This window comes from Eretmochelys imbricata, chromosome 2 (assembly GCF_965152235.1).
Source record: "Eretmochelys imbricata isolate rEreImb1 chromosome 2, rEreImb1.hap1, whole genome shotgun sequence".
Taxonomy (NCBI): domain Eukaryota; kingdom Metazoa; phylum Chordata; order Testudines; family Cheloniidae; genus Eretmochelys; species Eretmochelys imbricata.
In genome coordinates, this window is record NC_135573.1 from 69527181 (window position 1) to 69548592 (window position 21412).

Below are 21412 nucleotides of genomic sequence, written 5' to 3' on the forward strand. Positions count from 1 at the left end.
TACAAAAAGTCCTTGAGCGCATAAGGGAGGCAGGACTAACTGTTAAGGCTAAGAAGTGTCAAATAGGCCTAAACAGAGTGACTTACCTTGGACACCAGGTGGGTCAAGGAACTATCAGCCCCCTACAGGCCAAAGTGGATGCTATCCAAAAGTGGCCTGTCCCAAAGTCAAAGAAACAGGTTCAATCCTTCTTAGGCTTGGCCGGTTATTACAGACGATTTGTACCACACTACAGCCAAATCGCTGCCCCACTGACAGACCTAACCAAAAAGAAACAGCCAAATGCTGTTCAGTGGACCGGAAAGTGTCAGAAGGCCTTTAACAAGCTTAAAGCGACACTCATGTCTGACCCTGTACTAAGGGCCCCAGACTTTGACAAACTGTTCCTAGTAACCACAGATGCATCCGAGCGTGGTGTGGGAGCAGTTTTAATGCAGAAAGGACCTGATCAAGAATTCCACCCTGTAGTGTTTCTCAGCAAAAAACTGTCTGAGAGGGAAAGCAACTGGTCAGTCACTGAAAAAGAATGTTATGCCATTGTCTACGCTCTGGAAAAGCTACGCCCATATGTTTGGGGACGGCGTTTCCACCTGCAAACCGACCATGCTGCACTGAAGTGGCTTCTCACAGTCAAAGAAACTAACAAAAAACTTCTTCGGTGGAGTTTAGCTCTCCAAGATTTTGATTTCGACATCCAACACATCTCAGGAGCTTCTAACAAAGTGGCGGATGCACTCTCCCGTGAAAGTTTCCCAGAATCAACTGGTTAAAATCGTCCTTGAGATGTGGAAAATATTGTTAGTCTTTATGTACTTGGTAGTATATTTAGAGATGCATGTGTCTTATTAACTCTGTTTTTCCTAGAGCTCCAGGAAGAAATCCCAGCCAGTGTTTCACCCTAGCTGAGATTTGGGGGGCGTGTCATAAATATAAAGGGAAGGGTAAACCCCTTTGAAATCCCTCCTGGCCAGGGGAAAGCTCCTCTCACCTGTAAAGGGTTAAGAAGCTAAAGGTAACCTCGCTGGCACCTGACCAAAATGACCAATGAGGAGACAAGATACTTTCAAAAGCTGGGAGGAGGGAGAGAAACAAAGGGTCTGTGTCTGTCTGTATGCTGGTCTTTGCCAGGGATAGACCAGGAATGGAGTCTTAGAACTTTTAGTAAGTAATCTAGCTAGGTATGTGTTAGATTATGATTTCTTTAAATGGCTGAGAAAGGAATTGTGCTGAATAGAATAACTATTTCTGTCTGTGTATCTTTTTTGTAACTTAAGGTTTTGCCTAGAGGGGTTCTCTATGTTTTTTAATCTAATTACCCTGTAAGATATCTACCATCCTGATTTTACAGGGGGGATTTCTTTATTTCTATTTACTTCTATTTTCTATTAAAAGTCTTCTTGTAAAAAACTGAATGCTTTTTCATTGTTCTCAGATCCAAGGGTTTGGGTCTGTGGTCACCTATGCAAATTGGTGAGGCTTTTTATCCAACATTTCCCAGGAAAGGGGGGGTGCAAGTGTTGGGAGGATTGTTCATTGTTCTTAAGATCCAAGGGTCTGGGTCTGTAGTCACCTAGGCAAATTGGTGAGGCTTTTTACCAAACCTTGTCCAGGAAGTGGGGTGCAAGGTTTTGGGAAGTATTTTGGGGGGAAAGACGCGTCCAAACAGCCCTTCCCCAGTAACCAGTATTAGTTTGGTGGTGGTAGCGGCCATTCCAAGGACAATGGGTGGAATACTTTGTACCTTGGGGAAGTTTTGACCTAAGCTGGTAAAGATAAGCTTAGGAGGTTTTTCATGCAGGTCCCCACATCTGTACCCTGGAGTTTAGAGTGGGGGAGGAACCTTGACAGGGTCTCTTTGACTGAATTCCCTGGAGCAAGAGGAATTCACCACAGAAGTCACCACTCTTATATACCACACCCTTTGTGGGATGATTACTACTCCCATGTTGATCTGCTCAAAAGGCTGGTGTGGCGGGAGTGACACCAGACAGTCGGGGCAGAGCAGTTTGTGAAAATAATCCATTTTAACTTCTGGGGTTGTAAAGAGTGAATATTTTTTTCACCAGAAATAACTTGCGTTTTGTGTCTTTCTATTAATTGTTCTTAATATTACATGTCTGCCACCTCTGGGGCTGGAACCAAGGGTCATCAAAAACCAGGCACTTGTCTCTGCAGCTTGAATTGAACAGACAGGCTCTGCAGTGGCTACAGACTCGCCTTGTCTGTGGACTGGACACAACACACGCAAGCCAGTGAGTTACAATTATATTTGAGGAAATGCTGGCAGAGTTCCTAAAATGTGTGGTTCTGACAGCACGTATATTTTATAGCACCTAAGTGCTGTGCCTTAAACCCAAACCAAAACAAAGATGGTTTTCAGCTCCTGGTGAGTGAGTGCGCCAGAAGCTAGGGCAGAAGCCTTGGCATAAGGAAATGGATCCTTCTGCCTCTGCCACTTGCTTGCTGTGTGCCTTGGGAAAATCACATAGCTCCTTCATGCCTCAGTTTTCCTGTTTGTAAAATAGGGCTAGTGATACTTATCATCCTTTCTAAAGTGACTTGAGACTTGGGGGAGACAAAGCAAGTATCTTTTATTACAGATGCCTGTACCTAGGAGTGCTCTCAGAAGCACTGAAGTTCTGTGCTAAAGACCAGAGCTGAAGCAGGGATTACCCTAAATTTCATGAGAAAGCAGGATACAAACACTAACAAAAGCATGAGACTAGATCTAAGTGGCCCACTCAGTGCCAGAAATCAAAACCTACCTGCAAGTATGTTTTCCTAGCAACAGATTTCTATTCAGAATGAGTGGAGTCTTTTCCACTAGCAACCAGAACAGCAACTGCATAAACTAACTAGACATGGTTGCCCAGCACAAATGCTGTGAAAAGGGCCTTGAAACTTTTTTATATGGTGGAAACATTAATATATGTAGCAATTTGCAAAAGCACACAGATGTGTTAGTTAAATCTTGAAATGTGTTTGTTAATCTACAGCATCAGATGAATGAATCTGTTAAATCTGTTAATGATCTCTTTGTTCACATAGAAATAAACATGCTGCCCACAGTGTGATGAAAATCCCATGGCACCAACTCTCAGAGAGGGCTCAGCTGATCTGGGCTCATGGAGCTCAGTCTGCAAGGCTAAAAATTGCAGTGTAGATGTTCAGGCTTGGTCTGGAGCCTGGGCTCTGAGACTGTGCGAGGGAACAGGGTCTCAGAGTCCAGGTTCCAGCTGAGCCTGGATACTGCAATTTTATAGCCTTGTGAGCATGCGTGTGAGCCTGCATCACAATGTAGACATATCCACAAAGGTATTGTTATGAGCTAGGTGAAACCTCATTATAGGTTGAATTAAAACCCCATTCAGATGGATAGGTATGAACTCACCCTTCCATTAACATAAGTGTAAGCATAAACCCCAACCTAAATCAAAAGGTGCATGTGAGAGAGAGAGAGAGAATGAACAGAAATGAGACAAGAAAGGAGAGGCATGCTTCCATGCTGATGACCCTAATTTTTAAAAAAAGTGTTAATTAAATTTGTGACTGAACTCCTTAGGGCAAAATTGTGTGTGTCCTGCTCTGTGGTTTTATCTGCATTCTGCCATATATTTCGTGTTATGATAGTTTCAGGTGATGACCCAAGCACATGTTTGATTTAAGAAGACTTTCACTGCAGATTTGACAAAACACAAAGATGGTACCACTATGAGTTTTCTAAAGATAGTTACAGCACTCAACTGAAGGTTTAAGAATCTGAAGTGTCTTCCAGAATCTGAGAGGGATGAGCTGTGGAACATGCTGTCAGATGTCTTAAAAGGGCAACACTCCAAAGCAGAGACTACAGAACCTGAACCTCCAGAAAAGAAAATCAACCTTCTCTTGTTGGCATCTGAGTCAGATGCCGAAAATAAATGTGCATCGATCCGCACTGTTTTGGATTGTTAGCGAGCAGAACCAGTCATCAGCATGGAAGCATGTCTTCTGGAATGGTGGTCAAAGTATGACGGGGCATACAAATGTTTAGCATATCTGGCACTTAAATACCTTGCAATGCCAGTTACAACAGTGCCACATGAATGCCTTTTTTCACTTTCAGGTGACATTGTGAATAAAAAGTGGGCAGCATTATCTCCCATAAATGTAAATGAACTTGTTTGTCTTAGTGATTGGCTGAACAAGAAGAAGGACTGAGTGGACTTGTAGGCTCTAAAGTTTTACATTGTTTTGTTTTTGAGTGCAGTTTTGTTTAAAAAAAAATTAATTCTACATTTGTAAGTTGCATTTTCTCCATAAAGAGATTGCTCTACAGTACTTGTATGAGGTGCATTGAAAAATACTATCTTCTTTACAGTGCACATATTTTAAATCAATAATAATATAAAGTGAGCACTGTACACATTGAAATCTGTAACTGAAATCAATGTTTGAAAATATAGAAAATATTTAAAAATATTTACAATTTTAAATTGGTATTCTATAATTGTTTAACAGTGTGATTAAAACTGCAATTAATTGTGACTAATTTAATAAATCTCGGTTAATTTGTTTTGCATTAGTTGCTTCAGTTAACTGCAATTAATTGAGACCTCTAGTATAAACACTGAGGTAGTCATTCAGCTGGAGACAGAAGGAGAGAGAAAACACAGGTGACCAGTTCTACTGGTTGGGAGGTGATCAACCCAGGATCCAGTTGAACGACACAAGGAAAACAGAGAAAATACAACTAAATTAATTTTGCAGATGAAACCTTAACTTTTGGAATTTCCTTAGTTTTAAATATTCCATTTCTCATTAAAAACAATCCTTTTTGCTAAAAAAAGGAAGTTAGCTTTCAGTTAAACCACTTGAAATCCACGTGGCTACTGTGACAGATGGGACTTTAGAAGTGTGGAATCTTTAGTAGACTGTTATACTGAGGTGCGCCCGATTCTATGGGCACAGAGATTATTCAGAATCTTGTGTATATTTAAACATTACATATCTATCTGCATAAGCTAGGGATTGTATTCTGACTCCGTAGAGGAGAGTTATGGAACTTCATCCAACAATTAAAATCAGTGAGAGGTAATTACTGCAACTCCTGGGAATGGTAAATAACTCAAGGGAAGTAGCACCCCTTGTGGAAAACTATAAATACTGCTTCAGAGTGGGTTCAGGATGCCCAGCAGGCAAAGAAAAGGCTTTTGGTACAAAGCCTCAGGTTGAATGACTCAGAGGCCCTCATTTTGACTCTAAAACGGACATGAAACTGTAGTTGAGAAGTCAAAATCCTGGTGGAAGGGTTTGAAGGACTGGAGCCTGCCAGGGTCTGCATGTGGAAGATGGGTGGCAGCTGGCAAGCTCCGTGCGCATGTAGCTGTCTTCTTTGTGATGCTTTTGCCCTAAACTAACTGTACGGGGCTGTGTCATTATTCCTGACACAGAGTGACCAGCAGGTGCTGGGATGATCACAGTGAATTGCAAGGGAGCCGGAGGCCTAAGACCCACGGAAGCTCCCTTGAGCAGGCCCTGGTGAGCTTAGTGACTTCTGGCACTATCCAGAGCTCACCTGGCTCTGCCAGCCACAGCCAGGGCGGCTTGGAACGTGCCTCAAAGAAGGACCAGGCCAGCTCGAGCGGTAACCCCAGCAACCGGGAGCGCCCCCGCCCTCAGCGCCCGCGCTGCGACTGCGCGAACCGGGCCTCCCCGGCCGCCGTCGGGTTGCGCAGTCAGGTGGGTGCTGTCACATGACCAACCCCGTTGTCTCAGCTGCGTCCCCCCAGCTGCCCTGGAGCTGCGGAGCTCGGGAGTGCAGCGCCCCGCGGGCCCGGCCATAGACTGAGGGGGTAAGAGCGGTCCCCGGCTGCATCCTGCCCCGCATCCTTCCCCTGCCGGCCGCTCCGGGACTGAGTCTCCCTGCGCCGCTTGGAGGGGGGCGGCGTGGGGGAGCCCCCCCCTTCCCAGGGGCTTTGCTCCCTCTCCCCGGAGGCGGGCGGGGAGAACAACGGAACGGGCTGCCGAGGTACTGGGAGCCCGGAGCGGCAACCCCCTGCCTCCGGGCAAGCGCCTCCCTGCCCTAGCGCCGGGGTCGCTGCCCTGCTCGAAGCTGCTCGGTGGGTTCGCGGGAGGGAAATGGGCTCAGGCTCTCGCCGAGGCTTCCGCTGAAGCTGCTTTATCTAGACACCCCCTAGCAGTGCGTGGAGCGGCAGGGTCCCTCCTAAGGTTTTGTGAGCAACCTGGGCCAGGGGCGGGCAAACTTTTTGGCCTGAGGGCCACATCGGGTTTCCAAAATTGCATGGAGGGTTTCCAAAACTGCTCCCTGCCACCCCATCAACCCTCCTCTTCTTCCTGACTGCTCCGAGACCCCTGCCCCTTCCAACCCACCTGTTCCTCGCCCTCTGACCACCCCAACCCTTATCCACACCCCTGACCACCCCCACCCTCAACTCTCCCGCCCTCTATCCAACCCCCCCCCCTTCCCCTTTACCACGTTGCCTGGAGCATGGGTGGCTGGCGGTGCTACAGCCATGCCACCCAGAGCACTGGGTCAGGCTGTGGCTCTGCAGCTGTGCTGCCTGTCCGCCCAGAGCGTTGTGCCTGCGGTGTGGTGTGCTGAGGCAACAGCAGGGGAGGGGCACAGGGTGAGCCTCTTGGGCCAGGAGCTCAGGGGCTGGGCAGGAGGGTCCCGCAGGCCGGATGTGGCCCCTGGGCCGTAGTTTGCCCACCTCTGGCCTGGGCACATCAGCGCTGGGATCCTGCAGCGTGCAGAGCACAATTTGACTGCTGCACCCGTCTGCAGCCCCAGCGCAGTCTGCCGGGCTCTGAAGGGCTTTAACAAGCTGCTTGTGTACAGCAAAGTGCTGCACCCCTATTCAGTTCCCTCTTGGCTTGCTCCTACTTGCCTCTAATTTCCCCATCCTTGAGCTCTCTAAACCCTCTTTTCCAGTCCCCACTAATCTGACAAGCATTTAAAATGGATGTTGCTACTTCCTCTAAGAACTAGGTCATTGAGCCCTTTAAGGGACACAACTAACATGCTAAAAAGAAAAGGAGTACTTGTGGCACCTTAGAGACTAACAAATTTATTAGAGCATAAGCTTTTGTGAGCTACAGCTCACTTCATTGGATGCATACAGTGGAAAATATAGTGGGGAGACTTTATATACACAGAAAACATGAAACAATGGGTGTTACCATACAGACTGTAACAAGAGTGACTGGGAAAGGTGAGCTATTGCCAGCAGGAAAAAGGAGGGGGGAGGGAAACTTTTGTAGTGATAATCAACGTGTGCCATTTCCAGCACTTTACAAGAACAGTAGGAGGAGAAATAAACAAGGGGAAATAGTTTTACTTTGTGTAATGACCCATCCACTCCCAGTCTTTATTCAAGCCTAAATTAATTGTATCCAGTTTGCAAATTAATTCCAATTCAGCAGTCTCTCGTTGGAGTCTGTTTTTGAAGTTTTTTTGTTGAAGAATTGCCACTTTTAGGTCTGTAATTGAGTGACCAAAGAGACTGAAGTGTTCTCCGACTGGTTTTTGAATGTTATAATTCTTGATGTCTGATTTGTGTCCATTGATGCTTTTACATAGAGACTGTCCAGTTTGGCCAATGTACGTGGCAGAGGGGCATTGCTGGCACATGATGGCATATATCACATTGGTAGATGTGCAGGTGAACGAGCCTCTGATAGTGTGGCTGATGTGATTAGGCCCTGTGATGGTGTCCCCTGAATAGATATATGGACAGAGTTGGCAACGGGCTTTGTTGCAAGGATAGGTTCCTGGGTTAGTGGTTCTGTTGTGTGGTTGCTGGTGAGTATTTGCTTCAGGTTGGGGGGGCTGTCTGTAAGCAAGGATTGGCCTGTCTCCCAAGATGTGTGAGAGTGATGGGTTATCCTTCAGGATAGGTTGTAGATCCGTGATGATGCATTGGAGAGGTTTTAGTTGGGGGCTGAAGGTGATGGCTAGTGGCTTTCTGTTATTTTCTTTGCTGGGCCTGTCCTGTAGTAGGTAACTTCTGGGTACTCTTCTGGCTCTGTCCATTTGTTTCTTCACTTCAGCAGATGGGTATTGTAGTTGTAAGAATGCTTGATAGAGATCTTGTAGGTGTTTGTCTCTAAACACCTACAAGGGGTTGGAGCAAATGCGGTTGTATCGTAGAGCTTTGCTGTAGACAATGGATCATGTGGTGTGGTCTGGATGAAAGCTGGAGGCCTGTAGGTAGGAATAGCGGTCAGTAGGTTTCCGGTATAGGGTGGTGTTTATGTGACCATCGCTTATTAGCACCGTACTGTCCAGGAAGTGGATCTCTTGTGTGGACTGGTCCAGGCTGAGGTTGATGGTGGGATGGAAATTGTTGAAATCATGGTGGAATTCCTCAAGGGCTTCTTTTCCATGGGTCCAGATGATAAAGATATCATCAATGTAGCGCAAGTAGAGTAGGGGCATTAGGGGACGAGAGCTGAGGAAGCGTTGTTCTAAGTCAGCCATAAAAATGTTGGCATACTGTAGGGCCATGTGGATACCCATAGCAGTGCCACTGATTTGAAGGTATACACTGTCCCCAAATGTGAAATAGTTGTGGGTGAGAACAAAGTCACAAAGGTCAGTCACCAGGTTTGCCTTGACATTATCAGGGATACTGTTCCTGACAGTTTGTAGTCCATCTTTGTGTGGAATGTTGGTGTAGAGGGCTTCTACATCCATAGTGGCCAGGAGGGTGTTTTCAGGAAGATCACCGATGGATTGTAGTTTCCTCAGGAAGTCAGTGGTGTCTCAAAGATAGCTGGGAGTGCTGGTAGCGTAGGACCTGAGGAGGGAGTCTACATAGCCAGACAATCCTGCTGTCAGGGTGTCAGTTCCTGAGATGATGGGGCATCCAGGATTTCCAGGTTTATGGATCTTGGGTAGCAGATAGAATACCCCTGGCCGGGGTTCTTGGCATGTGTCTGCACAGATCTGTTCCTGTGCTTTTTCAGGGAGTTTCTTGAGCAGATGGTGTAGTTTCTTTTGATAATCCTCAGTGGGATCAGAGGATAATGGCCTGTAGAATGTGGAGTTAGAGAGCTGCCTAGCAGCCTCTTGTTCATATTCCAACTTATTCATGATTACGACCGCACCTCCTTTGTCAGCCTTTTTGATTATGATGTCAGAGTTGTTCAGCACAGCTGAGGTTATGGGACAAGTGATGTTGCTTTTCCGCAATTTCAGCCCGTGCACGTCGACGGAAGCAATCTATGTAGAAGTCCAGTCTGTTGTTTTGACCTTAGGAGAGTCCACGCAGAATCCTTCTTTTTGTAGTGTTGGTAGGAAGGATGCTGTGGGTTAGTATGTTCAGAGGTGTGTTGGAAATATTCCTTAAGTCGGAGACGTCGAAAGTAGGATTCTAGGTCACCACAGAACTGTATCATGTTCGTGGGCCTGGAGGGACAAAAGGAGAGGCCCCGAGATAGGACAGACTCTTCTGCCGGGCTAAGAGTATAGCTGGAAAGATTAACAATATTGTTGGGTGGGTTAAGGGAACCACTGTTGTGGTTCCTTGTGGCATGTAGTATTTTAGATAGATTAGTGTCCTTTTCTTTTGTAGAGAAGCAAAGTGTGTGTTGTAAATGGCTTGTCTAGTTTTTGTAAAGTCCAGCCATGAGGAAGCTTGAGTGGAAGGTTGGTTTTTTATGGGAGTATCCAGTTTTGAGAGCTCATTCTTAATCTTTCCTTGTTTGCTGTAGAGGATGTTGATCAGGTGGTTCCACAGTTTTTGAGAGTGTGTGGCACAAGCTGTCCGCATAGTCTGTGTGGTATGTCGATTGTAATGGATTTTTTACCTTCAGTCCTTTTGGTATGATGTCCATCTGTTTGCATTTGGAAAGGAAGATGATGTCTGTCTGTATCTGTACGAGCTTTTTCATAAAATTGATAGATTTCCACTAACCTGCTGTTGTGTTTACAGCAGGGGTCGGCAACCTTTCAGAAGTGCTGTGCCGAGTCTTCATTTATTCACTTGAATTTAAGGTTTTACTTGCCAGTAATACATTTTAACATTTTTTAGAAGGTCTTTCTCTATAAGTTTATATATTATATAACTATTGTCGTACGTAAAGTAAACAAGGTTTTCAAAATGTTTAAGAAGCTTCATTTAAAATTAAAATAAAATGCTGATCTTATGCTGTCAGCCCACTGCCAGCTTGGGGTTCCGTTCACCTAGGCCGGCAGCAGGCTGAGCGGGGCCTGCGGCTGGGACCCCGGCAGCCAGAACCCCAGACCGGCAGTGGGCTGAGTGGGGCTGCTGGCTGGGACCCCGTCCCCACCTCATCTCCGCCTGCTCCCCAGAGCAGCGAGCCAGGGGCTGGGCTTCTCCCCCTCCCTCGCAAGGCCATCAGCTGATCAGCAGGGAGGGAGAGGAGAAAGGGCAGGAACCCAGCATGCTGGGGGAAGAGGCGGGGGAGGGGGAACTTTGCCTGCCCTGCAGCAGCAGCTGGCAGGACTAAGCTTCTTCACCCTGCCCCTGTGGTGGTGGGGGAGGGGCGGAGAAGAGCAGGCGGGGGCAAGCAGGATTTTTAATGGCACGCTGCTGCCTGCTGGGGTCCTGGCCCCGCTCAGCCCACTGTCGGCCTGGGTTCAGCAGCGGGCTGAGCTGGGCCGGTGGCTGGGACCTGGCAGGCAGCAGCGTGCCATTAAAAATCGGCTCGTGTACCGTCTTTGGCACGCATGCCATAGGTTGCCAACCCCTGGTTTAGAGTATAGCTCCCAAAAGTGCAATGTTGAAGGGTTTATTTATTGCTTTCCTTTTTTAGGGCTACTTTTCTTTTCCCCCATGAAATAATAATGGGAAGTAAAGTTGCTTTTTTCATACAATAATAGAAATGAGGGGTGTGTATTGGGGAGTAGAGAATGGAGAAGAGAGATTCTGCTTCTTTGTGGTGGCAGTGGTCAAAGAGCTCCAAGCTGGTTGGGTGAGGTCGTTCTAGTCTAGGGTGTGTGGAGTTCCTGCTCCTGCCAGGCTTCAACCTGCTGCAAACACGCTCCTTGTTTTGGAATCAGAGTCAGATGATGATTAGGCCATAAAGGAAGGAGAAAGCAGAAGTGGTGAAGGTCTCTGTCTGTGATATTGAGACCTAGTGTTACTGTTATTGCCAAAGGGTAAATGTTTATATAGCATGACATGCCAGTGAAGACTTCTGATTTTTGGATAGTTCTTGAGAAGCAAGAGTTGATGTCACTAGGGGAATGACTAGCTGTAAGACAAATGACTAAATTAAATTAGGCCTAAATTATGTGGTACATGCTGAATAGGACATCCAGGCCTTTTCTAATTGAAAGCTCCTGGGTACAAGTCACACTGCTTTCAAGTTACTTTTAGGGCGACTTCTGGAGTTGCAAAAATGCAATTCTTTGAAGCAGTCTTTATTCAAATAACTTCCTTGATTGTGTAAGTGAAGTTTGTTTTAAAATGTCTCCAAATCTGTTTGGGAAATGTTTTCTTTAAAGCTGGAGCAACTTCATTATTGATGCAGCCAGACTCTGATATGGGGAGCAGAACACAAAGGAATACATAACAGAAGGATGGGAGAAGTTCAGTCTGACCTGTTTTTATTTTCCTTTTTTTTTCTCTTAAGAAATTTTTTATGCATCGATTTCATTGTGTCTAAATGAAACAGTGAGAAGCTTTGTGTCACTTCACAAACTCTTCCCATTTTCTGTTGTGGAGTAAATGCAGGAGCTTGGCTCTTCTGGTCTCTTTCTTCTTACAAATGCTGCTTAGTTTATTTTGCTATGATTTTTTCCATGCCTATGCTTGTCTTAATATTGCATACCCTATGGTTAATTGTTTACTGTTCCTGAATGACCTTTCTGACCTGTTGGTGTTACCCACTGTGAAAAGCTTACTGAACATTTACTAACCCAATGACTTTGTGTAGTCACATAAGTGAAAAATACTTGTGTTGCCTTGCCCCTAAGGCCACTCTTCCTGAAATATAAAGGATTACAACAGTTTTGTACTGCATTTAAATTCTGGTAGTTTTTTTTAATGAACATACTCTGTTTTGTTTTCTTGCTTCACACCTTTTTTGTTTTTGCCCTAAAATAGACCGTGATGTTTCTGTTTTACTTGTGTTACCATTGGTGTCTGTTTCCTCTCCATCTTCCTTTCTCCATGCACTTCTGTTCCTTTTATCTCCTTGCATTGTGGCTTTTTTTAACTTTCTTCCTTAGATACTCTCTCTATATACATCCCCACCACAATCTCTAAACTGCTGTGAAGGCTGATGGAAATCTCTACTGCTCTAATATTCCCTCAGTTTTCTGGCTGCTATGGAGGCAGTGGGAAGTGTGTCTGCTACACTCTAAGATCCTCATCCCCCAATGAATAACACAAGTATTGACCTTGACTAACCAACAGCGAAATAAGATTGACCCGACTCTTTGATTCTTGTCAGTTTAACGTCTGCTTATGTACACTTTTCATTAGCAGTAGTTTTCACGCTGCTACAGATTGGGGAAAGTTGAGCAGCTAGCACTGGAGATGTCTGTACACTCACTGCATCAGTGAACACTAGGTTCACATTGGGAAGGTCATCCTAACCATAAGACCAGAAACTTTTTTTTTTTTTAAAATATAGAAAAGGAAATCTTAAATTGTTCAGAAACATCCTTTTTGCCACAGGCAAGTGGATATTTTCCAAGCCTTGCAGATCTCAAAGGAAAAAATGCCGAGGCTTGGTGTGAAGAAATTTTCAGCTTTTTAAAGGAAGAGTTGAAGACTTTTGTCAAATACAGTTTAGTTGAAAGTGGCTTGTATATATGTTTGTTTTCCCACTGTTCATGCTTTTGTATGTCTTTCACGTGCTGTCTTTGATGTGACTGTCAGAATTGAGGTGTATGCATCTTTGGATGTCATCCCTTTATCGACAACCATAACTTACACCCATGAAGAGTTTATATTCTTATTTAGCTAAAGAACTACTTAAAAGAGGTAGCAACAAATGATTTAGCCTCTCACATAACTATCTTCCATTATGAGTGGGTTTTGAAGAAAATTTCTATGCAACATAAACAGCAGACAATCAATTATTATTTAAATTAGTTTTAGTATATACCTTATCCCATGAAATATCTTCACATTATTGCATGAGTACAATGTTTTTTCATTGTGACTTAAAATTAATGGAAGAGGAAAATGTTTGATTTTAAAAGTACAGGCCAAAGTTTTCAAAAGCAACCTGTGGTTTCCTGTTTTTTTGGAGGGGGTGGGGGAATGCCAGACTTGAGATGCCATAAAGAGGCCTTATTTTCAGAAAATACTTGGTACCCACACTGTGAAAACTAGCTCCTTTAAGGTGTCCCAAACTGGGCACCTAAAATCATTTAAAAACTGCTGGAAATTTTGGCCACGTAGTCTGTTTGTGTTCCTGATTTATTGTACTTGTCTCAGATCTGACTCAATGTATTTCTAAACAGATTTTAAATCGAGATTAAAATGGATATCAGAGGTGCTGTGGATGCTGCTGTCCCAACAAACATAATTGCTGCCAAAGCTGCTGAAGTTCGGGCAAACAAAGTCAACTGGCAGTCATATCTCCAGTAAGTATAAACTGACCATGAATCATTGACAGCTGCATTTTCTACTAGCTTGTGGATTCTTGTGAATATCCATTATGATGTGTAACATGAGAAGTGTCATTCTATCATGATACTATGAAAGTGGAAAAAACCTACAGTGAATGGAAATAGCTGGGATAATTTCCTATGGACTTACTTCAAGAAAAGGAACTTCATTTTTTGAATTCAATATAGTGGTCCTCAGAAACATTGTTTTTAAGACAAGTTTACTAAAATTGATTACTTTCCACCTAACATTAGAATAGTGTTTCCTCACAGAAAGCATGGCCTAATAGGAAAAGCACAGGACTGAGGCCAGGTTTACATGAGGAGTGCTTTGCCAGTATAGGTGTAGTGTACTTCGATTGTGTATGCAGCTTATACTGACAAAACTGCAATTTTTGTTGGCATGGCTTATTCCAACCCTGAGCACCCCGAACAAAATAGGTATACTAACAATAGCAGAGTTTTTTCTTGTACAGTAACTCCTCACTTAAAATCCCGGTTAACCTTGTTTCTTTGTTAAATCCCTGATCTATTAGAGAACATTCCCGTTTAAAGTTGTGCAATGGTCCCTTATAACGTTGTTTGGCAGCCTCTTGCTTTGTCCACTGCTTGCAGGAAGAGCAGCCCGTTGGAGCTAGCTGGTGGGGGCTTGGAACCAGGGTGGGTCGGCAGCCCCCCATCATCTCACCTAAGTTTCCTGTGTGGCAGCTGCCTAGCAGGCTGTCAGTAGTTGGGCAGTTCAGGTGTCCCTCCCTGCACTGCCATGTGCTGCTCCTGCCCTCTGCCTTGGAGCATCTCCTGGGAGCCTCCTGCTTGCTTTGCAGGGAGAGGGAGGGAAGACGGGTGCTGATGTCAGGGTGTACTTATTCCCCGCTCCTGTAACCCATCTCCACAGAGCGGGGGGGACATGACAGAGTTCAGGATGGAGGGAGCTTGCTGGCAGCAGCTGCTGTCTCAACTTGCTGATCTACTTAAAAAGGCAATGTACTTCGAGTGAAGTCAGCGTTCTTAAAGGGGCAGTGCGCATCTCACTCACATGCACACGGGGTGTGTGTGTCTCTCTTTCTCTCACTCACATGCACACGGTGTATTTGCAGCCACTGCCATGCGTATATTGTGTCTTCACCCCCCATTGGTGCTACCTCGTAGAGTGTGAAGCTACATTAAGAACAATGTATTCACCCTTGAGGGCTCAGCCAAGTGTTTGCTCATCATTTAGTAGCAAGGCATTCCCTGGGAAATATTCTACCCTCTTCCATCCTGTGACTACACCACCTCAACCATGCTTCACAATCATCATTGCTGTGTACAGTATTAAATTGTTTGTTTAAAACTTATGTCTTTTGTCTGGTGAAAAAAATTTCCCTGGAACCTAACCCCCCCCCCATTTACATTATTTCTTATGGGGAAATTGGATTCGCTTAACATTGTTTTGCATAAAGTAGCATTTTTCAGGAACATAACTACAGCGTTTAGCGAGGAGTTACTGTATAACAGCATTGACATTGAAGCTTTTTGCCAATGTTAATTTAAACTGAGTGGGACCCCAGAGTCGGGGGCACATTGAGGTTGCTTAATTAGGGCAAACTGCAAAGAATGGGGCATACAATCCCCAAAACTGCTAGTTATTCTAATACTTAGATTCACTATGCCAGCAACAAAACAGCTTCTACAATACCTTACTGGTTACCTAAAAGCCAGAAATACAGTTCCCTTAAAGCAATCCAGCCTTGACCTCCCACCCAGATAGCCAAATCAAATAGGAGGAGGATTACTGAAAATCTTGTTCATCATTTAAAAAGTTCTACCAATCCCAAAGGATCGGACACATTACCCTCCAGGTTAATGAATATCTTAGATCTTACCCAAATACATGCTTACAGCCAATTCTTTTTAACTAAGCTAAAATTTATTAAAAAAAGAAGAGATAGTATTGGTTAAAGGGTCATTATACGTACAGACATGAATAGAGTTCTTAGGTCAGTTTCATAATAGAGATCTTTAGAGTTGTAAAGAGTCCTTTCCAGAATCAGTTTTAGGTTGTAGTTAAGGCTATGATTTAGTCACGGAGGTTGTGGAAGTTGTGGTGATTCTGTGACTTCCAGCGACCTCCGTGACTTCAGCTTGCAGTGGTCAGGAGCTGCAGGGTCCCCCTGCTGCCTCTGGTGGGGAACCCCCGCAGGTCCCGGCTGCCATGGGCTGAAGTCATGGAGGTCGTGGGAGCCCCCGCAGCTCCCGGCCCATAGACCAGGCCTTAATATCGAATTAATCTAATTGCAGTGGGAGTGTGGACACTTCATCTCTCTAGGCCTGACGATTTGTCTACCTGGGAAAGTAGTGAATTTAAACTGGTATAGCTATACCAGTATAACTGCTTGTGTGGACACTTTTTACTATGAATAAGAATGGCTTGTTAGGTTTAGCTTGCATTGCTTTGAAATGGGTTTAAGCTAAACTGAACAAATCCACTCTTATTTCATAAGAAGTGTCCAAGCAGGCTTAACTATGCTAGACTTAAAATTGTGACCAGATGCTTAACACAATTAATATTAACGAGAAGGAAGGAACACAAGCCAGAATGGGTTAAAGGATATTTAGATGTATTTAAGTTGTCAGGGCCTAGAAAAATTCACCCTTGAGTACTTGGGGATTTAGCTGACGTGATGTTGGAACCATTAGCAATTATCTTTGAGAATTCATGGAGGATGGGTGAGGTCCCAGAGGACTGAAGAAGAACAAACATAGTATCTATCTTTAAAAAGAGGAACAAAGAGGACCCAGGGAATTATAGACCAGTGAGACAAACTTTGATACCTGGGAAGATACTGGAACAAATTATTAAACAATCAATTTGAAAACAACTAGAGGATAAGATGGTGATAAGCAGTAGCCAAATCCATGCCAAACCAACCTAATTTCCTTCTTTGACAGGGTTACTGCCCCAGTGGATGGGGGGAAGCAGTGTAAGTGATTTATCTTTATTTTTAGTAAAGCTTTTGACAGTCTTCCACACCCTAGTCTTATAAGTAAACTAGGGGAATGTGGTCTAGATGAAATTACTATAAGGTTGGTGCATAATTGGTTGAAAAACCCTAAATAAAGAGTAGTTTTCAATAGTTCACTGTCAAATTGGGAGGGTGTATATAGTGGGGTTCTGCAGGGGTCTGTTTTGGGTCTAATACAAGTCAATATTTTCATTAAAGACTTTGATCATGGAGGGGAGAGTATGCTTATAAAATTTGCAGGTGACACCCAGCTGGGAAGCTTGCAAGCACTTTGGAGGACATGATTAGAATTCAGAAGGACCTTACAAGTTGAATAATTGCACTTGTCTTCATTGAATTTCAGACCAAAGTATTGCAGTTAGGAAGGAAAAGGTCAAATGCACAATTACAAAATGGGGAATAACTGGCTAGGCGGTAGTACAGCAGAAAAGGGTCTGGGAATTGTAGTGGATCCCCAAATGAATACAAACTAACAGCGTGATGCAGTTGCAAAACAAGCTAATATCGTTCTGGGGTATATTAACTTGTGTTGTTTGTTAGATACAGGAAGTAATTGTTCCACTCTACTTGGCACTGGTGAGGCCCCAGCTGGAATCCAGTGGTGAGCATTACGCTTTAGGAAAGATGTGGGCAAACTGAGGAGAACTTAGAGTAGAGTGGCAAAAAAAAGAGGTCAGGTTTTCTAAACCTTTTATATGAGGAAAAGTTGAACAAACTAGGCATGCTTAGTCTTGAGAAGAAGACTGAGGGTGGACCTAATAATAGTCTTCAAAAGGGCTGGTATAGTAAGGACAGTGATGAATTATTCTCCATGTCCACTGACGCTAGGACAAGAAGTAATCAACTTAATCCGTACTAGAGAGATTTAGGTTAGGAACCCCCCCCCACCCCCCCGACGTTCTTGTTAAACCCTGGATTTGTGCTGGAAATGGCCCACCTTGATTATCATACACATTGTAAGGAGAGTGATCACTTTAGATAAGCTATTACCAGCAGGAGAGTGGGGTGGGAGGAGGTATTTTTTCATGCTTTGTGTGTATATAAAAAGATCTTCTACACTTTCCACAGTATGCATCTGATGAAGTGAGCTGTAACTCATGAAAGCTTATGCTCAAATAAATGGGTTAGTCTCTAAGGTGCCACAAGTACTCCTTTTCTTCTTTCTAACTATAAGGCTATTAAGCTCTGGAATAGGTTTCCAAGGAAGGTGGTGGAATCCCTGTCGTTGGTTTTTAAGAACAGGTTAGACAAATGCCTGCCAGGGAAGGTCTAGGTATAGTTGGTACTGTGTCAGCATTGGGGGGGATGGGACTATGACCTCGAGGTCCCTTCCATCGCTAAGTTTCTATGGTGCTAGAAGGACGGGAGACAAGTGGTGTGGTCCATTTATTGAGAGAGTATGCCTGCCTTTGTTCTCAAGATGCTGAACTTTGTTATCCTTCGCAGCTCCTGGAGGAATGAAAATTTGTGAGCTTTCCTGATGTGTATGGCCCTTGCCATAGTTAGTCCATGCCTCTGCTATTTCTGTATTAGATTACTGCAACGTGTTCAGTCAAGATGGAACTATACTTTCGGACCATTTAGGAATGTTAGTTAGCACAGAACGCAACTGCCCATTTACTTAGTGATGTTTCTAGAATGAAGCACAGTGCACTAGTGCTTGGTCGACAACACATGTTGGGGATTGTACTGCGCCTAGCACAGTGGGGTCATGGTTCATGACTGGGGCTTCTACCTGCTAATACAAATAGCATTTGCATTTGATTTATTTCTTGATGCAGTTCAAAGTGGTGATTGACCTATGTGGATTGGTCCTGATTATTTTAGAGAGCGCCTCTTTCATGCTCCATTCTGAGAGTTAAGATTATCTGAGATGCTGTGCTGACAATCCATAGATAAAACTGTTAGCATGTTTAATGTGCCCTCAAAAATGGAGGCCGGTCTCAAATCAGATATTCTGGTTTTTGCCCTAAATTGGGATAAGACTTTATGTTCAGTTTTCTTGAGGTGCCATTTTTTTTTTATTTGTGGTTTTATAAGTGATGTATATGCTGTTAAGTATATTTTATGACTTGTTTTAATGTAATTTTAAAACAGTGGTTTTAAAGCAAACAGGAGAGGCGAATTCCTCTGCCCATTCTGCTCTGCAGTGCTGGAGTAAAGTTTCTTGCTTGGAGTTGCTCAAATTCTGGTATATGCTAGTATCTAGGTCCTGAGTTTTCTAGTACGGTTTCAGTTTAGTCTAAGTCTAACTAGTGTATTGTTTGTTCTGCCTCTGAATGTTATGCATGTAAACAAAAAGTCACATTACACAAAACATGTAGCAGTGTTTACTGACAGTGTTTGATTTCAGAGTGTGTAGCATGTCTGCAAGAACTTAAAATATTTGGGTTGTATCATAACAACTGAAAATATTTTCTGCATTTGTCATTGAATATATTGTCAGTTTTGCAAATTAATTGAATTGAGAATTCATTATTTTAATACCAAAACTTCTGTTTACTTAGTTTTGGGTGTAATTCTAACTAGAGTCAGTAGTCTTAACCAAACAAAAAACCTAACAGCCTTTGTGTAGTAGTTTACACTTAATTTTGTGTATAGACTGTAGAAAATATTGTCTTCCTGCTGCTGCTGCACTGTAAAATCAGAATATTTCAGTTGAGAGAAGCCAGGTTTCCCTTTCCTGAAGGAGACTTTCAAAAATGGTAAAATAGTCCTTTACTGCAGGGGTTCTCAAACTTCATTGCACCACGTCCCCTTCTGACAACAAAAATTACTATATGACCCCAGAAGTGGGGATTGAAGCTTGAGCCTGCCTGAGCCTCACTGCCCTGGGTGGGAGGGCCAAAGCCCGAGCCCTACTGCTGCGGGCGGTGGGGAGAAGCTGTAGCCCCAGGGCTTCAGCCCCAGGCAGGGGGTCTGTAACCTGAGCCCCACTGCCCAGGGCTGAAGCCCTTGGGCTTGGGCTTCAGCTCCAGGCAGTGGGGCTCGGGCTTCAGCCCGGGCCCCTGCAAGTCTAAGCCAGCCCTGGGGACTCCGTTAAAATGGGGTCGTGACCCAATTTGGGGTCCCAAACCACAGTTTGAGAACTGGTGCTCTGCTGAAACAGTAGATACCCTTCTCAGAATCAGTGTTCTTGCATTTAGAAAACTACTGTATTGTAGGATGCAAACCTATAAGAACACTTGACGTTTGAGTGAGTTGTGTGATGCATAATAGCTCACACTTTGCCTTCTGAGGATCACCCAGTGTGTTAAAAAGGGGTATTTACGTTCTTGGTGCTTGTGGATTTTATTTGTAAAGAGATACTATCAACTTTAATTTTTTGAAATTGACTAAAATCACATAGTATGTCACGATGTTTTTATAATTTCTGGCCTTTAAAACATTTTTAGAGAGATTTTTCTGCTTGGTGCAGTTTGTGCTGGTACAATTGCACAGAAGCCATTCCCTCTATATAAATTTGAATGTGATTATTAAACCAGTCAAGCAATCAGATCATATGAGTGTCCTCTAATACTGTCATAAAGTATCACATGCCAAGGGTAAAAACTTTGCATCTTGACATGCTGATAAAGTGAGTATGGGGTGGTATCAATAATAATTAATAGAAATGTCTAATATTTAGCTGTGAAACCTGGCAGATGTGTTTGAAACAGAAAGCCAGGTTTTACTTTGTTGTGCCCTGTGAATAAAACAGGAACTACAGTTGTCATGAGGAATGCATAATGGAAAAACCAAACTAATCACAAGTGTCTGTATCAACTACACTGACCAAGAGCTTTTTATAAATGATCTCTTACAAGCACTTGTTCTATATAATTCTTAAGCAACAATAACCAACATCATCTGCCTTCTTCAGTTCTATAATAGCAGTTACTAATGCCTGCCTTGTATCCAGGGTGCGAATGAAGTATTGACTTTGTTTTGAGATTTTAAAAAATAAGTAAATTATTTGTTCCATGAGATGAGTGGCAAAGTTGTAGTAAGATTAATGGGCAGCAGACTGAGTGGCTCATACTTAAAGGGAACAAAACATTAGTCTGCAACATCACATGGGAAATCTATTTAACAACCAAATGATTTACCAACGTAAAGCTTTACAGGTGCAACAGATAATCACAATGGTCTTTTGGCCTTAGAATTGAGAATCTATGAATTATCTGAATCTATTTGGTGAAACTATTTCCTTTTTTGAGTCTGAAGAATTTGACTTGCTGTCTAGCACTAGAAAAGGTACATGGTGACCTGGCATATGTGAGATGTGACACTTCTTGAACAAAATGCACTCTAGCTCATTGTGCTGCATTCTTGGTTGCAGGACAATGCTTTATTGGCTGTGTCTTAGTAACAGTACAATTCAATAATTCTGTGGGGGGGGAAGAAAGGAGTGTTTTGAAATGAAATGGGGAGACTGTGGTTACCTTAATACCTTAATTGTAAAGAACTGGTAAACCTCAACATATTAGTAATGGGGAAAAATCATGACCGCTGGCACCAAAGGGGAGGATTGGGTTAGTCTGCTGTGGTTGTATGGCTTTTACATTGGTATTCATGAGATGCCTTGGGGTTATTAGGTAAGTACTAATTTTAATTTTAAAATGAAGTGATTGGGAGGTGGCATTTTTGACATTGGTAAGGCATTATTCAGATTCCCAGAGTCCCTGATGAAATATTAATGAATTGTTTACTAAACTGTCAAACTTCTTTTCTTGAACAATGTGCTGTAAATGTCTGCTCAGACTGGCACTTATAAATAAACGCATATTAAACCTCAATTCTTCCTTTGTTCCAAGGAATGTCTTCCTCCGCCTTT

General features: G+C 43.5%; 1 protein-coding gene across 4 annotated transcripts in view; it reads left to right on the forward strand.

The window, feature by feature from the left end:
- The first annotated feature begins 5725 nt into the window (after positions 1-5725).
- Positions 5726-21412, forward strand: part of ATP6V1H (ATPase H+ transporting V1 subunit H) — an 85140-nt gene continuing 69453 nt past the window's right edge. For 2 of the 4 annotated variants that reach the window (XM_077810274.1, XM_077810278.1), the window contains exons 1-2: positions 5726-5831; positions 13445-13567. In XM_077810274.1, coding sequence (XP_077666400.1) covers positions 13464-13567 — 104 coding nt within the window. In that variant the 5' untranslated portion in view covers positions 5726-5831; positions 13445-13463. Of the gene's footprint in view, positions 5832-5868; positions 6008-6832; positions 7212-13444; positions 13568-21412 lie in introns of those variants that run through there. The other 2 variants (XM_077810276.1, XM_077810277.1) reach the window with 2 other exon arrangements.